This window comes from Rhineura floridana, chromosome 1 (genome assembly GCF_030035675.1).
Source record: "Rhineura floridana isolate rRhiFlo1 chromosome 1, rRhiFlo1.hap2, whole genome shotgun sequence".
Lineage (NCBI taxonomy): Eukaryota > Metazoa > Chordata > Lepidosauria > Squamata > Rhineuridae > Rhineura > Rhineura floridana.
The window spans coordinates 132,725,530-132,748,119 of NC_084480.1; the positions used below are offsets into that span (position 1 = coordinate 132,725,530).

The 22,590-nt window shown below is 44.2% G+C and overlaps 1 protein-coding gene across 5 annotated transcripts in view; it reads left to right on the forward strand.

The window, feature by feature from the left end:
- Positions 1–7,253: 7,253 nt before the first annotated feature.
- The window catches only part of RNF20 (ring finger protein 20), a 30,628-nt gene continuing 15,291 nt past the window's right edge, over positions 7,254–22,590 (forward strand). Inside the window, exons 1-10 of one of the 5 annotated variants that reach the window (XM_061632807.1) lie at positions 7,254–7,356; positions 9,378–9,548; positions 10,376–10,543; positions 10,784–10,931; positions 11,662–11,844; positions 13,146–13,264; positions 16,292–16,438; positions 18,679–18,756; positions 18,872–18,991; positions 21,613–21,792. In XM_061632807.1, the coding sequence (XP_061488791.1) occupies positions 9,420–9,548; positions 10,376–10,543; positions 10,784–10,931; positions 11,662–11,844; positions 13,146–13,264; positions 16,292–16,438; positions 18,679–18,756; positions 18,872–18,991; positions 21,613–21,792 (1,272 nt within the window). In that variant the 5' untranslated portion in view covers positions 7,254–7,356; positions 9,378–9,419. Of the gene's footprint in view, positions 7,486–7,652; positions 8,133–9,377; positions 9,549–10,375; positions 10,544–10,783; positions 10,932–11,661; positions 11,845–13,145; positions 13,265–16,291; positions 16,439–18,678; positions 18,757–18,871; positions 18,992–21,612; positions 21,793–22,590 lie in introns of those variants that run through there. The other 4 variants (XM_061632817.1, XM_061632825.1, XM_061632835.1 and 1 more) reach the window with 4 other exon arrangements.

Below are 22,590 nucleotides of genomic sequence, written 5' to 3' on the forward strand. Positions count from 1 at the left end.
TATTGCTTGAAAGTTTCCAGGTTAGAAACCTATGGGAAGTCTAAGAGTATCTATTACGTAATGGGATGCAACCACATCTTAAACATAGGGCATTTGAACTAATACTGTTCACAGTGGTGTTTGTCTGCTCTGTGACAGAACAGCTGTAAACTCTTTAAAGGGCAGTATCTATAATCTCACTGTAAACCCTTTAATTAAAAGTATCTCTAACCTTCTGCAGCATTATAGATTACGTGACCCTTGTGTCATTTTGTATTGTATCCTAATTGTTCTGGAAGAGGCTAAAGAAAGAAGCTGTTCTAAAATAACATGCCTGTTGTTAGCTAATAAAGCACAAAAGATACTGTATCAGTTCCTTGAACACAGGCTGTAGTACAAAATATTATAGCTATTGGATTTATTTAAAATATTGCCTTCCTCAGATAAAATAGCATGGCTAGGGAGAAAACTGATTTAGACTGCAGTCCAGTACACACTTACTTGGGAGTAAGTCCCATTGAACCCAATGGAGCTTACTTCTGAGTAGACATGTATTGAATTGCAGCCTTTGCTTCTGAAAGAGTGCCTATAATTTAGCGGCCTTTAGCCCTTGACAGTGCTCCCAGTTCTAACTTTTTAAGCCTTGTGTGCAAATCCAGTTACAATCCAGTATCCTTTTACAATCCAGAGCACAGTAAAAAAAGGTGATGAATCTTTTCCTCCATGGGCCGCTTTTCCTTAGGAAAAATCTGTCAGGACCACAACCCAGCAGTGTGGGGGGCCTAGAGCCACCAGCACATACCCTCATTTGTTTAGTTCTCTTCTCCCTCCCTTTTCCTCTTGCACAGCATTTGGGCTTAGATTGGCACAAAATGCAAAGTGTTTTGTTTTTTAAAAAACTAACTGCTTGAGGGGGTCTTAGGGCAGTGCAGGGGGATCACTCCCCAGCTGTGACCATCTACCAAAAATTGCCCTTGTTGCATGGCAGTTAGGCTTAAACAGTTTCAATGAAAATGATTTTCTAAAGCATAATTGGTGTGGGTGAGAATATTTAATATTTGTGATTTTGTGAAAGTGGTGCTTCAATGAAATGTAAAAGGAATCTATCTTGTAACAAATCTTGTAAAATGACATTAAACAGACAACAACGCTACGGTCTTGCTTTTTTAAAAAATGCTTTAATGTGAATAGGATTCTTCTTTCCCCCTTTTTTAGACTATTTTGTATGGCTGCAGCAGCCAGCTTCTCATAGAAAACCCTTGTCTGTCCAAAGCTTAAGCAGTAATAAATGCTTTAAATACTTTAAGTTGTCCAAAAACTTCTAGCTCTTGGTTCATAGCGCTCTCTGCAAAGCTTGTGCCATTGAATGTTAACTTACAAACATTCCACCTTCTTCACAAACTGCCTGAAGTCTTGAGCTAAGAGCTCTGGTTCCTCAAACGCAGGAAAATGCCCGCCCTGTGCCATGTAGGCCACAGACACCTGAGCCCCATCGCGGCCGCTGCCGCCAGCGGCACCCACAGCAGGAGGGGTGAAGCGGCCGGCCGTCCTTTCCGGAGCAGGAGAACCGGCTCCGGGGCTAAGAAGGAGCCGGCCCGGCCTGCCTTCTACGGCTCCTGCTGAGGCTGACAGGCTGCATGATAGGCCCCGTCTCGGCAGCGGTTGCTAGGAGACGGGGCCCACGGGGCCTGTCAGCCTCAGCAGGAGCCGCGCGGGGTGGGGCATCGCCATAGAGACAGTGACAGCACAGAACGGGTTGGGCAGGAGGATTGTGAGGATTGTGAGGGGGGGGCAGGGCTAGGCCAGGCGTCTGTTTGAGCCGCGCACCAGTGGGGTGGGTGGGAGGTCTGGAAAGGTCCCAATATGGTTTCAGGGGAACGCCGCGGAGCTGCGGGAGAAGACAGCAGTGACAGCTATGGAAACGGCGGCGGCGGGAAGACCCGGACGCGGCGATACTACGTGGCTAAGCTTTACCCAAGGAACAAGCAGCAGGGGATTATAAATATCATGAAGGAATCTGTTAAGAGTATGATTCCAACTTGGCTTCAGAGGTATTTCAGACAAAATGAAGCAACCCCAAGTGAACAAAGCTTAGAAAGCGTAAACTATCATCCTGCCTTTGCAGATGCTGCTGCTGACGATACCCTTGAGACTGATGGACGAATTACTCCAGAACCTGCAAAAATTCCTTTAGATGAGCCTTCACCAAGTAGATCTGGTTTAAATTTCACAGATATTTTAACAAGACCCTCTCTGCATTGGACTCATCTTAATTACAACATCTTGGATTCCCCACCACCATTTTGTCAACCCTCCACATCTGCATTTTCAATTAGTAATTCTGGACTTTCACTTGGAAAGGAAATAGCGTCAAACTCCTCCTCTCCCCCACCCCTGCCTCTCCTGTTTCACTTAACCCTCCCAAGCCTTTTCTTCCTTGTTTCATTAAGATCCATCAGTACACAGAGAGGGGGGCGTGTGGAATAGAGGAGGAAACAGAAGGGGGAATTTTTAAAAATCAGCTAAGAAAATATTAAAATAAAGCCACAAGAAATATTGAAATAAAGCCACAGGAATTAGTTGTAGCACACTGCTGATGAAATCTGAAAGTTGCACATCTGCAGCAGACATTCATTTGGTCATCAAAAGGGCCCCTAAGGCTAAATACCGTGCCTTGCAAAAGTAATCAGACCCCTGACCAATGCTCCTATATTACTGAATTACAAATGGTACATTGTAATTTTGTTCTGTATATTTTATTTTGAAACACAAACTCAAAATCAATTATTGTAAGGAGGCATTGGCTTTATGTTGGGAAATGTTTATAAGAAACATTAAAAACTGAAACATGTTACTTGCATATCCCCACAAATTAATATTTGGTAGAACCATCTTTCGCTGCAATAACAGTTTTAAGTCTTTTGAGGTAGGTATATACCAGCTGTGCACACAGTGTCAGGGATTTTGGTCCATTCTTCTTGGCAGATTCGCTCCAGCACGTTCAGGTTGGTTGGACGTTGCTTGTGGACCACAATTTCCAAAGAGTGCCACAGAGTCTCAATGAGATTGAGACTGGGCCACTGTAGTTCACCTTTTTGTTCTTGAGCCATTCTAATGTTGCTTTGGCCTTGTGCCTGGGATCACTGTCCTGCTGAAAAGTGAATTTCCTCCCAAGCTTCAGTTTTTTAGTGGACTGAAGCAGGTTCTCTTGCAGTATTTCCCTGCATTTTGCTCCACCCACTTGTCCTTCGATTTTAACAAGATGCCCAGTCCCTGCTGATGAGAAGCATCCCCACAGCATGATGCTGCCACTTCACTGTAGGGATGGTATGTCTTGAGGCATGGGCAGTGTTAGGTTTGTGCCACACATAGCGCTTTGAGTTTTGGCCAAAAAGTTCTATCTTGGTCTCATCTAATCAAAAAACATTTTCCCACATCGTAGCTGGGGCATTCTCATGCTTTCTGACAAACTCCAGACGTGCTTTCAGATGGTACTTTTTAAGTAAGGGCTACTTTCCTGCCACCCGCCCATACAGGGCAGTGTTATGCAGAGCTCTTGATACGGTTGACTGATGCACCATTACTCCACTCCCAGCTACTGAACTCTGTAGCTCCTTCAAAGTGATTGTTGGCCTCTCTGTGGCTTCACTCATAAGTCTCCTTGTTTGAGTGCTGAGTTTTGAGGGACAGCCTTTTCTTGGCAGTGCTTGGGTGGTGTGATGCAGCTTCTACTTCCTAATTATTGATCCAACTGTGCTCACTGGGATATCATTTTATGCCCTTTCCTAATCTATGCACTTGTATTACATTATCTCTCACTTCTGTAGAATACTTTTTGGTCTTCATTTTCCTTCCAATCCACAGCCTGACTAATGATCCTTTAACAGTGGGGGTTTTATCCTGACAACGTGACAGCAGTTTTAATGGTTCACCAGTGGAGGCCAATGGTAAGGTAATTGTGTCCTCAACAGGGCAATTTCTTTCATCTGGGTAAACTGGGAGCTTCCACAACACAGGGGTTGAATATTTATGCAAGCAACATGTTTCCGTTTTTTATGTTTCATACAAACATTTCCCTTTGAAATGTTTCCATTTCGATTTGAAGACATGATTCACTAGAAAAGACAATAATGCTGGGAAAAACAGAAGGGAGTAGAAAAAGAGGAAGACCAAAAAAGAGATGGACTGATTCTATAAAGGAAGCCACAGACCTGAACTTACAAGATCTGAACAGGGTGGTTCATAACAAATGCTATTGGAGGTCACTGATTCATAGGATCGCCATAAGTCATAACTGACTTGAAGGCACATAACAACAAAACAAACATTTCCCATTGTAAAACCAACATCACCTTACAATAATTGATTTTGAGTTTCAATGTTTCAAAATATCATACAGAATGAAATTACAATGTACCATTTGTAATTCAGTAATATGAGAGCATTGGTCATGGATCTGAGTACTTTTGCAAGGCGCTGCAAGTTCACAGCCCTAGCTGGCTGCATCACTATTTATGGGAATGCACTATGCAATCCCTTTCTCTTGCACATGATTTTCAGCTAGTTTGAAGTTTCATACAAATCAAAGTTTCATATTTACATCTGAATCTGGGAAACTGTAGTTTGCACAAACCAGATTGACAACAAACTAGGATAAAATTGTTTCAGGTCCTGGTTTAACTGTGGCTTGAAGAAAGCAGTTTCCTGAACTGTGGTTTGTTCTAAGTGGGAAGGGAAGCTTGAAAAAAATTCCTCCTCTCCAGTTCAGAGAAGGAACAATGTGGATTTTATTTATTTATTTATTACATTTATATACCACCCCATAGCCAAAGCTCTCTGGGCGGTTTACAACAATTAAAAACATTAAAAAACAAATACACAAATTTAAAAACACATTTTTTAAAAAACAATTTAAAAACACATTAAAAATGTCTGGGAGAAGAGGAAAGTCTTGACCTGGTGCCAAAAAGATAACAGTATTGGCGCCAGGCACACCTTGTCAGAGACATCATTCCAAAATTTGGGGGCCACCACTGAGAAGGCCCTCTCCCTTGTTGACAGACTCCCAGCTTCCCTCCGAGTAGGCACCCGGAGGAGGGCCTTGGATGTTGAATGTAGTGTACGGGTGGGTTTGTGTTGGAAGAAGCGTTCCATCAGATATTGTGGTTCCAAGCTGTGTAAGGCTTTATAGGTTAAAACCAGCACCTTGAATTGAGCTCGGAAACATACAGGCAGCCAATGCAAGCAGGCCAGAATCGGTTTTATATGTTTGAAACGTCTGGTCCCCGTTACCACTCTGGCCGCTGCATTTTGCACAAAGGCAGCCCCACGTAGAGTGCATTGCAGCACTCTAACTTGGAGGTTACCAGAGCATGGACAACTGAAGCCAGGTTATCCCTTTCCAGATAGGGGCATAGCTGGGCCACCAACCAAAGTTGGTAGAAGGCACTCCGCGCCACCGAGGCTACCTGAACCTCAAGTGACAGAGATGGTTCTAGAAGAACCCCCAAGCTATAAACCTGCTCCGTCAGGGGGAGTGCAACCCCATCCAGGACAGGTTGGACATCCACCATCTGATCAGAAGAACCACCCACTAACAGCATCTGTCTTGTCTGGATTGAGCCTCAGTTTATTAGCCCTCATCTAGTCTTGTCGCAGCAAGGCATTGGTTCAGCACGTTTAACAGCCTCACCTGAAGATGAAAAGGAGAAATAGAGCTGCATGTCATCAGCATACCGATGGCAACACACTCCAAAACTCTGGATGGCCGCACCCATCAGTTTCATGTAGAAGTTGAACAGCATAGGGGACAGAACTGACCCCTGCGGAACCCCATACTGGAGACTCCAGGGTGCTGAGCAATGTTCCCCAAGCACCACCTTCTGGAGCTGACCCGCTAAGTAGGAGCGGAACCACCGCCATGCAGATTTTCTTGATCTCCTGACCCAAGACTTCTCTTTAAATTACATAATGGAATTATTTTATTGTGTGTTTTAATTATGAATGTTTGTATTTTAATACTTTTGTAATCAGTTTTATATTAGAACCCTATTTTGGCATTAATCAGTATACACATTTAATTTTTTAAAAAATAGTCCAATGCTCACCGTGGCACATTTTTGTGATGGGTTCCTCAGTCCCACTCACCTACCAAAATACCTTGTGCTTCGCTTTTAAGTCTCAGAGATCAAGGACTTAAAGGGAAAGGGGGGAGACTTGCAAAAGCTTTTTCCAAGTCTCCCCACATTTTCCTTTTAAGTTCCCCATCTTAAAGGGGGATGGGGGGAGAGACTTGCAAAAGCCTCTTCCAAGTTGGGAGACTTAAAAGGACAGCCTGGGGAGACATGGAAAGGACTTTAAGACAGTCCCTGCCCTTCCATTTGAGCAAACGGGAGTACCTGTACCCACGTAGATTGTTCTAGCCTTCGAATAACGGATGTGGGTCGTCATTACATGTGGGCAGGAAAACTTCATGCTGCCAGGAATAAAGAGGGAAAATAAGACTGGAATGATAAGGGCAAAAAAAAAAAAAAAGGCTTCGGTTCAGACGTGGAAGTGGCAGACATGTTTCTTAAGGTCTTCTAACTTTAGGCAGGAATTAATATATTTTGGCGGCCATATGTACTAAGGGCAAACGTTCTGAGAAGTTCAGATCGCAACGGAAGGATGAGGACATGTTTAGCTGGAAGGAATGCATGACGTAGAAACAGGAAAATTTAGAATAACATGTGTCTATTGCCTGGATATGAAACTTCCTGGTTTCTTTTGAAGTTTTTCTCCCCTCCCAATAGGAATTAAAAACTAATTGAAAACAAAAATCAACGATTTTTCAGCCCGTCCCTCGCAAAGATACCTTTGGTTTTTTAAAAAACAACAACAAAGAGTAAAATCCGGAAACCAAGTGATCACATTATGGTTTAAAATGTTGCACGGAAAGTTGTTCAGCCTTTCCCCGATTGTCGTTGGGGGGTGTGTGTTTACTTTTGCCGTGGCTAATTTGGATTTCCAGCCAGAATTCCCGCTCACAAAAACATACCTCAGGTTGCAGTAAAGGTCAAGATAATTACATTTGCCCTTTCACACTCGCTCGCAGCCCAACGCGAAAGCCGCAGGCTCTGTTGCATCCGCATTTGCTCGTTTTCCCTAGCAAAGCGTCAAGTAGAAAGTCCCGGAATCTAGCGACAGTGTATCGCTGTCTAAATTTATAAAGCTATAGTGCACGAACGACAGCCATTTTAACTAAGGGCATATGCCGGTATCTGAAAGGGGGAGGAAAAAACTCAAGACGGGATTGGTTAAGCCGTCGTGTCGACGAAGGGCTGTTTCCTGCTTAGAACAACTGTCGGAGGCCGGAGGCTTGGTTGGGTCCGCTGCTAAGTATGCACAGAGGAGGGGAGAATCTGTGATGTAGGGAGAGTCCTTCGTTCCTGGGTTATGGTCGCCTTGGGGATCAGTCCTAGGACAGAAGGTGGCGGAGGCCGCTCAGTGCTGGAATGAATCAAGGGGGTTCGTTTCAGCTCTAGTGCTGACGGGGAGGGGGCATCAAAGGGGCGGATGTGGGGCTGGGAGGCAGCAGAAGGGGTGACAGTAGTTTGTGTTTAGACTGTAGGCCCAATGAGTGGTCTCCGTGTGGGTGTGTTTGCTATCTCGAGATTTCAGAAGTTTCTAGTACCTTGGGAAGAGTGCCTCTAACCACGTGCAGAGTGCTCTCCCACTACTGGGAGTGCAGTTTAATTTCGAGAAACACCTCACACCCTTCTTATTCCACAGGCCAAACTTTGGATGTACAGGAGAGAAAGAAGGGAGAGAAGGAGAGTGAATATAGAAAGAGAGTGGAGGCTGTCACTAGTTCAGTCTCCAGAAAGAAAAAAGATCAAAGAAGCTCTTCTAGATTTTAATGGACATGGTCTGAGTTTTTCCCTTTTGCTAGATGTTTTCTTCTGAGGCTCGCTCCGAGAAGGTTTTGCTCCTCATGTGCAGGCCTCTATATTTGTGAGCATCCTTCTGTCAAGGGAACAGAAACTGTGTTCCCTATCCTGCGGTTTTGTTTGATCAGTCAGGATCTGTTTTGGTCCCTTGCTCTCTTTCTCTTTCTCCCAATTTCTATTCCGTTCCGGGTTTTTGTCTTTTCAAGCAGGCTGGATGTCATTTGAGTAAGTCTGGGAAGTACCATTGCCCCTAACCCATCCAGCTTTATTCAGCTTGCACAGGATGTGTGTCTAAAGATTTGATTAAGGCTCTTCTAAATTCCAATATGCTTTTTAAAAAAATTGGCTCTGATTCCAGGAGGTTGGAAGTTTTAACATCCACTAAGAAACAACTGCAAAAAAATTAAGTATGTCAAGTTGGGGGATCTGTGGCCCTCTGGATGTGATCTGTGGCCCTCTGGTTGCTGTCAGACTACAGCTCTCCTCACCTCTGACCATTGGGGCCGAAGAGAGTTAAGAATCCAACAACATCTGAAGGGCCACAGGTTCCACATCCTTGACATAAGTGAACAAGTATCTACAGGTTCATTTTGCAGACTTCAAAACTGAACTATGAATGTTTGTTTTCATTTTGAAAACTAAGGCCACATTCACACTGTACATTTATTCCACTATTATTCCACTTTAAACAGTCATGGTTTCCCCCAAAGAATCCTGGGAAGTGTAGTTTGTGAAGGGTGCTGAGAGTTGCTAAGAGACCCCTATTCTCCTCACACAGTTACAATTCCCTGAGTAGTTTAATAGTCAGTCCTTTTCCCCAGAGAATTCTGGGAATTGCCAGGTGTTGGAGAAGAGATTTGCAGATACCATGGACTGCAAAAAAGACAAATAATTGAGTGTTAGAACAAATTGAACCAGAACTATCACTAGAAGCTAAAATGATGAAACTGAGGTTATCATACTTTGGACACATCATAAGAAGATATGATTCATTAGAAAAGATAATAATGCTTGGAAAAACAGAAGGGAGTAGAAAAAGAGGAAGGCCAAACAAGAGATGGATTGATTCCATAAAGGAAGCCACAGAACTTACAAGATCTGAGCAGGGTGGTTCATGACAGATGCTCTTGGAGGTCACTGATTCATAGGGTCGCCATAAGTCGCAGTCGACTTGGAGGCACATAACAACAACAAAGGGGACTATGGCTTTCCTAACAACTCTCAGTATCCTTTACAAGCTACACTTCACAGAATTCTTTGGGGGAAAACATGACTGTTTAAAGTGGAATAATAATGGAATAAATGTACAATGTGAATGTGGCCAAAGTGACCTCAGTGCATAAATTCTGATACAGCAGAATTATTCAAAGGTTTTTTCAAATAGGACTTTTGCAGATGGTTAGAAATCCTTACTGGGGGGAAAAATAGGGAAAAACCCATTTTGTTTTTTAAACCTTCCCTTTTCTTCAGGAAAACCTTTGGAGAGGTGGGCATCTCCAGTCCAATCCCACTATGTCTGGGATTGGGAACAAACGGGCAGCTTCGGAGACTAGTCCTTCTGGACCTCCAGAGAAGAAGGCAGGTGTTGAGGACTCAGGGACTACAGTGGAGACCATTAAGCTTGGTGGTGTCTCCTCAACGGTTTGTATATCTTCGTGATGGTTTTCTCTATACCGTAATAAATCTGCTGAATGAATTCCAGCTCCTAAATATCACATCATTTCAGTTTAGTTCTTATGTTAATTCCCATGACCAGCTGGGAGGTCTGAGGCCTAGTTCTTCTTGAGGCCACAAATCGGTGACTGGGCTGCAAAATGAGGGCTGGGGATCTTGTAGCCCTCCAGGTGTTGATGGACTACAACTCCCACCATCCGTGACCACTAACCTTGCTGGTTGAGGCTGATGGGAGTTGGAGTCCAACAACATCAAGTGGGCCGCAGGTTCCCCATCCCTGTTTTACTTGGCTGATCACGGGCAGATCCACACCATACATTTAAACACATCTAACACACATTTAAATCGCATGACATCCCCCAAGGAATCTGGAGCACTGTGGTTTCCCCCTCACAGAGCTACAAATTCCCAACCTCAACAAACTACAGTTCCCATTAATCTTTTGGGGACATCATGTGCTTTTAAACGTTTGTTGGATGTGCTTTAAATGTATGGTGTTGATCTGCCCTAAGTCTCCATCCAATTTTTTTTAAAAATCCCTGCACATTAAAAAAACAAACAATCAAAAACAACGAGCGTGCCTAGGCTGGAACCTTTCTCCCTGTCATGCTAATTTTCTGTGTCCAAGTTTGGTGGGTTCGGGTTCAGTTTTTTCCCCCCAGAGGGGCGTTCCACTAAGTGAACCACCTCCCACAGTCTGAAGTGGCACAGCCCAGATCCAGGTTTACCATCTCAGAGAGGACGAGGCCTGAGATGAGCCTGTATTGTAATAACCGCTGTTGGCATGATTTCAGGAAGAACTGGACATTCGCACCCTCCAGACCAAGAACCGGAAGCTGGCAGAGATGCTGGACCAGCGGCAGGCTATTGAGGATGAGCTGCGGGAGCACATAGAGAAACTGGAACGGCGGCAGGCCACGGATGATGCTTCGCTGCTGATCGTCAATCGCTACTGGAGCCAGGTCTGCAAAGTGATCCCTGTTACATTCTCATTCCCTTCATTTTGTTTGACCCAGTTTTAGTCTGAACTTTTCAAGGAGCTGCCGAAGTGAGTACCTTGGACAGCTCCTTGAAAGTTTGGACTAAAACCTGGAGCGGATTCCACTGCCCCACTGACACGGAGCCACTAGTTGCCACTGGTTTGCCCCTGCCCTCTTAAAAATTAAGTGCTGGGTGTTCCCCTCTCCCTTCCTTTCCTTCAGTTTGACGAGAACATCAACATCATTTTGAAACGCTATGACTTGGACCAAGGCCTCGGAGACCTCTTGTCGGAGCGTAAAGCCCTGGTGGTGCCAGAACCGGAACCTGATTCGGACAGCAACCAGGAGCGCAAAGAGGAGAGGGAGCGAGGTGAGGCTTGTGACTCTCATGGCTTTGGGGATGTGTTGATGCTGTTGTGCAGCAATGTGGGTTTCCCGGGAAATTGTGAACTGGAAAACATTCCGATGCAAACTAGGTCAATCTGCTTAGGGAAATTTGCATTGGGAAATGTTCAGTTTGCATTGGAAAAAAATTGGATGCCCTATAGCAGGAGTGGGGATTTTTTTTTCCTTTTGTCTGTGGTCGTGTGTGTGGGGCCAGATGCAAAAGGGGGCAGAGGTTCCTACATCTCCCCATTCTCCTTCCAGGTGAGCAAGAGGCATTATCGCAGTTTGAGGACGCTGCTGGGTGAAAGCACTCCTAAGGAGGATGTGGCCTGAGGGGGAGGATGTCCTGGGGGGAGTCCTGGGGGTCAAAGAGAAAGGCCTGGAGGGCCGCATTAGTTCATTAGAGAGTGAACTAATTTAGCATGCTGGTTTTAGTTGTATTTTGTTAGCCCAGCTAAAAAACTTTGCAACCGCCAAGCTTGCCCAGCGTTGGATTTGCAACTGGCATCCATTCATTGTTATTGGAAAGCACCGGGAAACTTTTCGCCCCACATCTCTGCTTTTTCCTGTAACGTACCTCTTCACAAATCTGATGGTTTTAGCTCAGGGAGGTGAGGATGAGGACTGCCCATTCCAGGAAGGAGCTCCAGACTGCACCCTGTCAGGGCTGTATTTTTTCCTCCCCTTTTTTTTCCACTGTTGTTGTTTCCTAGGAGAAATATTTGAGCCTGCTTTTTCTTTTCTGGCTACGCTGGCCAGCAGCACAAGTGAGGAAATGGAATCTCAGTTACAGGAGCGTGTGGAGTCTTCGCGCCGGGCAGTCACCCAGATCGTGACCATGTATGATAAACTCCAGGAGCGAGTGGACGTGCTGTCCCAGAAACTGAACAGCGGAGGTATGGAACGCACCAACATTTTATCCAGTTTGGGGTAAACTCAGTAAGGGATGTCCCATATCGGGAATTCATATGTTAAGAGCTTTCCCAGATATATGGTGGAAGTCCCCTCCAGACTAATCCTGTAACTTTGACGTTGACCTAACAAATAAATGGTGATCTGTACTTCTGCAGTTAACAGAAATCATCAAATTAATTTTGGTTTTCCTGTTACCTTATACCCATGAATCTGAAGGTATTTGTTCACCTGTGCACCAGACACCTGCCCCTTCATCGGTTCTGGCATTTGACTAGATTGTAAAATAATTAATTTTTCTGTGACCTTTTCTTAAAATAATTTTGGTGATCTAATACAGTACCTCTCATTGTCCGGACTGACACGGTGCTTCATACTCGGTGGTTCTTTTGTTTGGTTTATCTCCATATTTCATTTTGTGAGAGCTTTACCCTGAAAAGTGGCTAAAAATAACTGGAATAAACAAATCTCGCAGATGATGATGGGTCTCCAAGCAGCTGACAGAGCCACCATCTTGACTCTCCCTGTGTCAAAATGTAGTTTGTATTCTCCTCAGGGCAGGGACCTACCATTCAGTTGCTGTTCTGTAAAACAGGTGCAGGGAACGTTTGACCCTCCCGATGTTGCTGAACTACATCTCCCATCCGCTGCAGCAAGCATGGCTAATGGCCAGGATTATGGGAGATGAAGTTCAGCAACATTTGGAGGGCCAATGGTTCCCAAACCTGCCCTAAAACACCATGGACATCAGGGGTGGCTCATCCAACTGGTGGTTTGGCCAGGAATTAGGCTCCCAACTGTCCCTCTTTCCTCATGATGAGCCATTTGTTTTGCTGTAGTGTTTGTTGAGAGTGTTGGATGCCATTGAGGCCTAACCCTATTCTTAGTGGGTGTTTTGCTGCTCTTGGCCTCCTCATCACAGTGTGATCTTCCCGTTGACAGTTCTATGTCTGATCTTGATCAGGGCCAGAACATTTAGTCAGGTTTGAGCCACCATCACAGCCATTACCATGCCTCTAAATCTGAGCGCAAAAGAACGAGGCTGGATACTGAAGCCTTGCACATCAGAAATCCCATGAGAGATTACTGGGCGTTGCTCCCACACTTTTTGAAGGCTGAATTTAAACCCTTAAGGGCCAGAAACTTGCTTAGAATCCCAGTGGGTTTTGTTTTTCAAAGGATGCTGAAACTGCATAATCAGACTGAATTTGCACAGGATATGCATATGCGTGCTAGCTTTAAAGATTATGTTACAGTAGTGCTCCAAATACCTTTCTTCTTTCAGATGTCTCACTGATGGAAGAGGCTCTCCAAGAACTGAATTCCTACCTGGTAAATGAGAACAAGCGGCTGCAAGAACTGGCCGATTTGCTTCAGGAAAAGCATCGCATCATGTCTCAGGAGGTAAGAAGTGAAGAGTCTGCGATGCTGAAAACTGTAGCAAAAATGAGGTAGTCAACAAAGTTGTGGGCTTGCAATATATTTTGCTGTGGGTTGGATGGGTGTGGGTTAATTGGAGCTGCCATAGCTGCATGTATACATGCAGGACCCTGAGGCATTTTAGGCTGAGAGAGTGTAACTTGCCCAAGTCTACCCAGTGCGGAGCTCTCCATCCACTGTACCACAGCCACTCTATATTTGGAGGAGGGCCGAAACTCAGTAGCAGCGCATCTGCTTTGCATGCAAAAGATCCCAGGTTCAATCCCCAGCATCTCCAAGTAGGGCTGGGAGTGTGCCCCATCTGAAACTCTGGATAGCCTCTGCCAGTTGGTCTAGACAATACTGAGCTAGATGGACCAATAGTCTGTCTCAGTATAAGGCAGCTTCCTAGTGTGTTTGCTGTGGGCTTTTTTTAAAATGTGTGGAGTCAAAAAAAAATCGGAGGCTTCTGGAAAGACAAGAGGGATGTTTGGAAGCTAATAAAAGCTTTGGATGATCACCTGTGGAGCACGCTGTAAATAGGATGAATAGACCGGATTTTAGCAGCTTTCCTTCTTAGGGCAGAAGTCCTGTTTGATGGAATCTGACAGAGGCCAGGATTTGCAACCTGCTGTATAGCGATAGGGGCAGGCTGTAATTGGAGGAGCCCAGGAAGAGATGGGGATGTTGGGAGGAAGGGAAGCAGCACCATCACAGTGGCAGTCGACTGTTACATGGAATGGTGTGAAGAATGTTGGTCTCGCTTCGAAATGGCATCCTGGTGAGGGAAACTGAACCGGGAACGTTGATCACAAACTCCAGGCTGTAACTGAAATGAATGGAAATGGTTGATTGAAAGACAATGCTCAATACTGTAGAATGTGACTTGGTGACCACATAAGAAAGTAAGGGGGAAATGGCGGAAGCACTCTAGAACAGGGGATGAAGAAAAAATAGCTAATAATGAAAAACAACAAGAAAATAACAGTATGTTGCACAAAAGTCAAGCCCTGTTTCGTATGGTGGCCTGGCATTCTCTGAAATCTCCTTTGGCCCGACTACTTGAAAGCTACTACTTGAAAGCTACATCAGTCTAACCTGGGGTCGGGAACCTGTGTTTGCCCCCCTCAAGGTGATGTTGGACTTCAGCTCCCTGCATAGCTCTGTGCATGGAAGCCTTGATGATCAGCTGACCATCCGAGCTTGCAAAGCGCCATGCACGCCGCTCTACAAGCCCCAACAATCAGCTGATTGTCTGCACTTGCAAAGAGCTGTGAATGGGGCCTTGCAGGATCGGGGGTCCCTTCAAGCTTCCTTTTGGCCCAGCTGCATCTTTACCTGCCCCATGCCTGACATCATGACTTGGTCAGAACAACCTCGTGGGCCAAATTGCGAGGCCTGGTTGGCCTCATTTGGCCCATGGGCCAGAGGTTCCCCATCACTGCTGTAGACCCGTAGTTTTCTCTTTTTCAGCCTGGCCACTTGAAGCAGCGAAAAGAAGGAAGGTAGAGATGTAAAATTTCTGGAAATTTTGAAGCCATGGAAAAAAACTTTTTTCCCCATTTTTGGAAAAAAATGGAAATTTTGGGAAAAATTGAAAAAAATGCAATATTAGCACTTTTTACAGATTGAAAGTCACTTTGTTACTTCAGGAACATCAAATGTAATTATGTACAAGTTGGTTTGGCATAAAATTATCACATTTGGTGTATTAAAAGTACATTTTATTCAAACAATTATTACAAACTGAATTTACTTTTTAAATTTTTTACTTTTTTTGGTAACAAATGGATCTACAAGATCCTGAACTGTAAGGAACCTCTTTCGTTTTGCCAGTTTATGAGGAGCAGGCAAAAAACATTTTTTTAAAAAAGAGAAGAAACCATCAACATTAATAACAAAGAAAATTATGTATGTCTTCGCTAGTTGTCCACAGTGTCAAGCAGACATAAAGCATCCATTCCAATAAAAAGAAATGAGAAAGGGGGGGGTTTGGAAAAAAACCAAAAAAGGCTTTGGAAAAAAACAGTTTTTTTTCTGAATTTTTCTGTTTTTTTTTCTGGGCCTTCACATGTCTAGTTAAAGGGATGCCTATGAGAAACTTTGGCTGACTGTGCTAAACATTATATCAGCAACTGGTGTAACGACTGGCTCAGTTTCAAGTGGAGTTCATGGTACACCACATGGAGTTAAGAGCTATGGGGTTTTGCTCTCATGCCTTGATTGAAAGGCACAGGGCTGTGATGTTTCAGAAGACATGTTCCTGAGTGAGGTTTCTGAGTGTACTTGTGGAGATTCAGGTAGTGAGGGCACTTCCATACTAGGTAGAAAGCTGAAATTTGGTAGATAACTAGTCTAAAAGAAAAAAGTCTGCAACAGTGTCATTTTAATATTGAATGGTGGTAACTCAGGGCATAGAGTTATTCTCATAGCAAAGTTCAGCACTCTGGCACAGAGCAAATGGAGCCATAGGTGGAATGGGCATTTGTGCTGTGGACCACTGTTCCCTCTTTGCACTTGGATTACCCAGGGATTGGATCGGGGAGAGAATTTGAAAGGCTGAAAATGGGTAATGCCACAGGTGCAATAGAGAAGACGGGGGGAATTTCATTAGGAACAGCTAGCAAACATTCCCTTGCTTGCAGAGTACAAACTAGAGTTACTATTGATTTATTTATTAAATTTATATCCCGCCTTTCCTCCTAGTAGGAGCCCAGGGCGGCAAACAAAAACACTAAAAACACTCTAAAACATCATAAAAGCAAACTTTAAAATATATTAAAACAAAACATCTGTAAAAACATCTTTTCAAAAAATATTTTAAAACATCTTAAAAAGCAGTTCCAATGTAGGTGCAGACTGGGATAAGGTCTCTACTTAAAAGGCTTGTTGTAAGCAGTAGATAATGGTCAAGGTGTCTGAGCAAGACATTTCAACAAAGTGTGAAGAATGCCATTTCTTGCATTGGACCCCTTTCTCAATTTCCTTCTTGCCCCCGTCCCTTTGCTGCAGTTTTCTAAATTGCAAAGGAAAGTGGAGATGGCAGAGTCTCGCGTATCCGTGCTGGAGACCATGATTGATGACCTGCAGTGGGACATTGACAAAATCCGCAAGCGGGAGCAGAGACTCAACAGGCACCTGGCGGATGTCCTGGAACGGGTAAGTATTGGCGCCCTTGGTAGTGGCTCCGGGGTTGGAACAGCACCGGAGAATGTTGGAAGGAACCATAGCTCAGCGGTAGAGCATCTGCCTTGCATGCTTCAATCCTGAGCACCTCCAGGTAGGGCTAGGAGAGAGTCCTGCCTGAAACCCTGGAGAGCCGCTGCCAGTCAGTGTTGACAGTACTAAACTAAAAGGACCCATGGTCTGACCCAGCATAAAGCGGCTTCCTATGTTCCTGTGGAACATTTTTGTTGGAAGGAGGAAAAGGGTAGTCCTTATTTTATTTTTAGATGCATATCCTGGTTTTCAACATGGGTGTCCCCAAAGTGACTCAGAGAATCACACCATTGTCATTATAAAATCCTACAGTTTTTTTTTAAAAAAAACCTTAAAAGAAATGGATGCATGGGGAGAGTCTTGGTTAGGAGTAGGATAGGTTGATTTAAAAAAAAATGAAAGTAAAGAGAAAGCAAATCAAAACTGCCTCTGATTGAAGAGAAGGGTCAGCCCAGCTCAACCAGGACCAGCATCAGTTTTGAATTATTTTCTGCATTTGGAAAGTTGCAAATTTTGTGCCGTGGGTATTTAGGGGTTGATATATACATCTGCCTGCCTCCCTTCCTTGAAAGAACCAATTATAACCAAGTCAGTATGTGTGCCTGCTAGGATTTCACAGGAGTGCAGGTGAACTCTAGAACGGGGGACTTGGTAAAGAAATCAGCTCAGTTTCTGTTTTTCTTTAAGTTGCCGGTCCTTGTGATTGAAAATATATGTTTTAAAATGAGTGTATGTGTAATCCTTACTGAGATTTCAAAGGCCAGTGGTTGAGGGAGGGGTAGGACTTCAGTGCTTTGACTAGGTCTCTGCCTTTCCCTGAGGCCAGTGGAACTGCTTCATCCTCAATACTAAAAAGGGCAGGATAAATTATGACTGTGTTCAGACCACACAATAAGCTTTAAACCATGGTTTTCCATGAAGAAGTATCAGGCTAGTGCTGCTGCTGAATTGCTCCAGCTGTGCTCCTCTTGTACCGGAACTAACAAGCCACAAGCCTTGGCTGGCTGTGGTGTCTGAACCAGCACCTGTGGTTTGTTTCTCTCCGAACAAATCATGATCTGAAGCCAAGGTCGGTTCTTTGCTTACCAGTTGTGGTTTGTTTCTTGTTCAGATGTTACGGTAAGCTGAGGCTTGTGGTTACAATGCTGCAAGAGCAATTTGGCAGCTTGAACTTGTTTATGATAACTTGGGGTCATGCATACCGTGTTGTCTGAATGTGGCCTCTGTATAAGAAAGTATGCATATATGGTCAATTTTATACAAGTTTCAGAATTTTGCTTGCCTTCACACGGGTGCTTTTTTTTTTTAGCACCTAGTATGCCTGACTCTGCTTGTACGACTCTGCTTGTAAAGAAATTGAGAAGAGTAATCTTTTGGCAGCATGCAAGATCCCAGGGACTTGGATAGAATGCTTTTTAACATTTTGACATTCCTGGATATTTCTCCTCTCTCTTTTTTAAACAAGTAAAAACTTTCTATCCCTCATGGCTGTAGACAAAAATCTTGGAAATGTGATGCTTTGAAGGAGGGAGAGGAGACCATTTAGATCCTCATGCTGATTGGCTGTTTAGCATTGACAGTGCTGATCAGTCCCATAGCAGTTGTTTAGAATCTAGATTACCTTCTATGGATAAGAATAACAGTGGGTGGTATCCAGTGCTTGGCCTGCTCAGAGTCGACCCGCTGAAATGAATAGATCTTACTAACTTAGGCTCATTACTGCCAATGAGTCTACTCTGAGTAAAGCTTTGTCCAATACACTGAAAAGAACTTTCCTGTACAATACACATGTTTGTGAGCACAGGTTTTAATTGTGTCGCCATCTCTGCTATGTTTTCGGCGCCTTTTGAAGACTTTCCTCTTTCAACAAGCCTTTTAAGTTGAGACCTATCCCAGTCTGCATCTGTGTCAGAATTGTTTAATATGTTTTTTTAATAATGTTTTTAACCCTTTTTAAAAGTTGTTTTTTTAAAATGTCTTTAACGCTGTTTTGTCTTAATGTATTTTAAGACCTGTTTTTATGATGTTTTAGGGTGTTTTAGTGCTTTGTTTGCCGCCCTGGGCTCCTGCTGGGAGGAAGGGCGGGATAGAAATTGAATAAATAAATATAGCAGCTGTTTCCTGTATGTGAAGATAAAGCTTCTCAATTTTATTTTTTAAAAAATGTATCCTCTTTGCAGGTAAACTCCAAAGGGTACAAGGTGTACGGAGCAGGAAGCAGCCTGTATGGGGGTACAATCACTATCAACTCTCGCAAGGTAAACCTTGAGACTGAATGGGAGCACGCAGACAGAAGCAGGGACAGCTGGGGGAGAGAGAGGTGCGAAGGCAGGTTTCACCAATGGGCTCCTCTTCTTCCTCTTTCTTGGATAGTTTGAGGAAATGAATGCCGAACTGGAGGAAAACAAGGAGCTTGCTGAGAACCGCTTGAGTGAACTGGAGAAGCTGCGCCAGGATCTTGAGGAGGTGACCACACAGAATGACAAGTTGAAGGTGTGAATCAGCATTTCCCGTGCTAATCGATAACTCAACAGTACTTCCCCCCTGCCCTTAATTAACATTGAGGCCCACTTTACTTGCATCTTAAAATACTTAATTCTAGAGTCCGTAGGGATTTGAAGGCCTGGGGGGAAAAAAACAGAAAAATTGCGGGGGGGAAACATTTCCCCAAATTTTTCCATTCCCTCCCCCCAAGGCCGTCACATCTCTTTTGTTATGTGCCTTCAAGTCAATTACGACTTATGGCGACCCTATGAATCAGCAACCTTCTATAGCATCTGTTACAAACCACTCTGCTCTGATCTTGTAAGTTCAGGTCTGTGGCTTCCTTTATGGAATCAATCCATCTCTTGTTTGGCCTTCCTCTTTTTCTACTCCCTCCTGTTTTTCCCAGCATCTAGGAGTCCATAAAAATTAACAGCCCTGAGAGTTGCTCAGGTTCCCCTCTGCCAGCATTTCTGTGAAAGTTACTATTCTGGGTGTGCCGATTGGATGAGACAAATCCAGATAAGGGTCTCATGCAGAGGTATAATAGGCAGCCTCCTTTCGAGAGCTGTCAGGGCTCAACTGTCGGCAGCTGTCAGAAGGGGACCCAGGAGCTGAGGGACAATGCCAGGAATTGGAGCCAGGCAAAGTTCTAGCTCAAACAGGAAGCCCTTCATAGCACTTCCTGTTCAGGAGTGCATAATGGGCAGCCTGCATGGGCTGGGCTAGTCCCAGAGCCTTCGAACACTTCACTGTCCAGGAAGATGCTCCAAGCTGATGTTCTAGTGGACCGCCAGATGTTGTTGGACTACAATTACCAGCATCTCTGACCATTGGCCAATCTGGCTGGGGCTGATGGGATGTGGGGTCCAACAGCATCTGGAGGGCCACAGGCTCTACATCCCTGCTTTCCCTCATTGGAAGGAGGCAAGGTCAGAGCAGATATGCAGCAAGCATTCTCCTCTACAGGTTTAGTTTGCCAGATCCTTTCATAAATTTATTTCTCAAGAGACACATTTTTGTGAGTAACTGGAGCGGGACTTGGGTAGGGGCCATAGAAACGTAGTTCCCTTTGGTTTATTCTCTTAACTCTCCATAAGGCCCCTAGTAGCTTGTTTGAAAACAGTATTGCTGTATGTGTGTACCCAAATTCTTAATTTTGCTCTCATGATATCTTTATTGCAAGTGTCACTTGCAGCCATGTAGCTATTTTTGATGCAATGCTGCCACCTTTTGGCCAGCTAAGCATACTGAGAACATGTGGAATTTCCTCTGTCTCCCTTGTCTCTAAGGGCAGTTTGATTATGTTTTGTAAATGAGAACCAATTGCTGGACTTTATTTATTAAATTTATGTCATGCCCTTCCTCCCAACGGAGCTCTAATTTTTATTTACAAAATAAATGTGTTCATTATTCGTTTAATGTACATCTTGCCTTTCCTGCATTGAATGGAAGAGCTCCTAGGTGGCCACCCATCCATGCCCTGACCAGATCCAACCAGATCCAACCAGATCTCCTTAGCTTGAGCAAAGAGGCTGCATCATGTCCTTCAGACTATGTCCATGCCCATAGTGTTGTTTTTATAAAGGGTGCCCAAATTCATGTGAGTAGAGAGCCCGGTCAGTTCCTTGTTGCCATTTGTACCTGTTTTACAGGCAAATCTCATGATTTGCACACGTCAGCATCCTTTTAAATTATGGTATGTTTTTGTTTCCTGCTTGAGGAATCAGATTCTGAATACAAAATGCAGCACATTAAAAATCTTTTGGCTACCTTTAGTTGATTTCTACAAGATTATAATAAATGTCTCTTGAAATTGATGGTTGCATTTTATTAGAGGGACAGAATATTGCCATGGAACATTGTTATGATACATTCTGTTTTAAGATGTAACTAAAACCAAAACAACAGACGAGTTGTTATCCATTGGATTTATTGAAAATGACTTCGGTACTCTTGGAACTTTTGGAAGTCCCATTTAGATTTCTCCCTCTGAGTAAGTGTATTGGCATATCCTTGATATGGTCTTTCCTTGAATCTTGGGTGCCTAAATGCCACCCAAACTAGCACATATGCTTTGTGTGTGTGGTGGGCTGCAAGAACAAATCTTAAATTTGCCTGCTCCAATAATAGAATATTTAGTGTGAACCGAGGCCAAAAGTGTACAGTTGTTTTGATCAGAATTGAGATGTAGGCCTCAATTTTGCATGGAGTGTCCTATATCTGTGGTGGGGGTGGAGGTGACCTGTGAGAACGTGGCTCATCTTGCACAATAGGAAGGACGCAATCATCATCATCATCATTTCTTTATTTTATAATTAACGATTTGCTGATTTGACTTATTAGTTGCCTATTACTAAAAAAAATTAATAAATCTCTAAGCATCTTACAAAAAGGTTAAAAGGCCAAAAGGGCACAACATATAAAACAATGCATTTCAGAAAAACCATTTCAATAACCCACAAACCAACCTAGCAGGAAAAAAAAACAAAACCCAGCAGCGAGAGTTTATGCCCCAAGGCCACATGTAATTGTGCTTCGTCAGTGCCTATTTGGGTTAGGGTCTTTGCTGTCTTTGGTTCTGCCGTGTGTCACTGTTTCTCTCTTTTGCCCGCCCTCCCCCCAACCAGGTGGATCTGAGGCGGGCAGTGGAGGAGGTGGTGAAGGAAACCCCAGAATACCGGTGCATGCAGTCCCAGTTTTCTGTTTTGTATAATGAGAGCCTCCAGCTGAAGTCTCAACTGGATGAGGCCCGCACGCTGCTGCACGGCACCCGAAGTACCCACCAGCGCCAGGTGGAACTCATTGAGGTAACTGCTTCCTCCCTTCGTCCCTTTCTTGCGGCTTGCTTTGGGAGGATAAGGATAATAATTACTATTCATTTGTTGAAGTTACATCCCGTTTTCCTCCTGAAGGAGCTTGAAGTAGCAAACATAGCAACAAAAACAATTGAACAAAAGTATAAAACTCATTTGGAAAACATTTTGAGAAACAGCCACAGTTGATAACATTTTGAAACACAGTCACAATGGAAAACGTTTTTTCATCAGTGCCCTTCAGGTTGCCAGGAACAGTCCCCTGTGGCCATCAAATGCCTGGGCAAACTGGAATGGTTTCAGATTCCTCCTGAAAGTCCGTAGCGATGGAGACAGTTGCACCAGCTGTGCTTAAAGCAGCCTTTGCCAACCAGGTGCCCTCCAGATGGTTTGGAGGACAGCTCCCATCTTGTGCTGGCTGGGGCTGATAAGAGTTGTCCTTCAGGAGGGCATCATCTTGGCAAAGGCAGCCTTAAGGGCACTCTGTGGGAAACCAAAGTGGCAAAGCTCCCATCCAGAATGGGTGCATTTTGAAGGACGCACAGCATAAATGAGCAGTGCAACAGTTGCTGATGGAGTAATGAAAATGGGCTCGGGTTAACTGAGGCTTGTTGAAAGCCATCTGCCTGGTTGCTTGTGATGAGTGAGGATAGTCTCCAGGTGAATGTGAAGACTGTTGGAGGCAGCTGGAGGAGGGCGAGCCTGAGTCCCTGATGGGCTCTTCCTTCCAGAGAGGATGGGGAATATAGGCAGTAGTGGGGAACCTCGTTAGCCCTGCAAGGGTATGTTTTT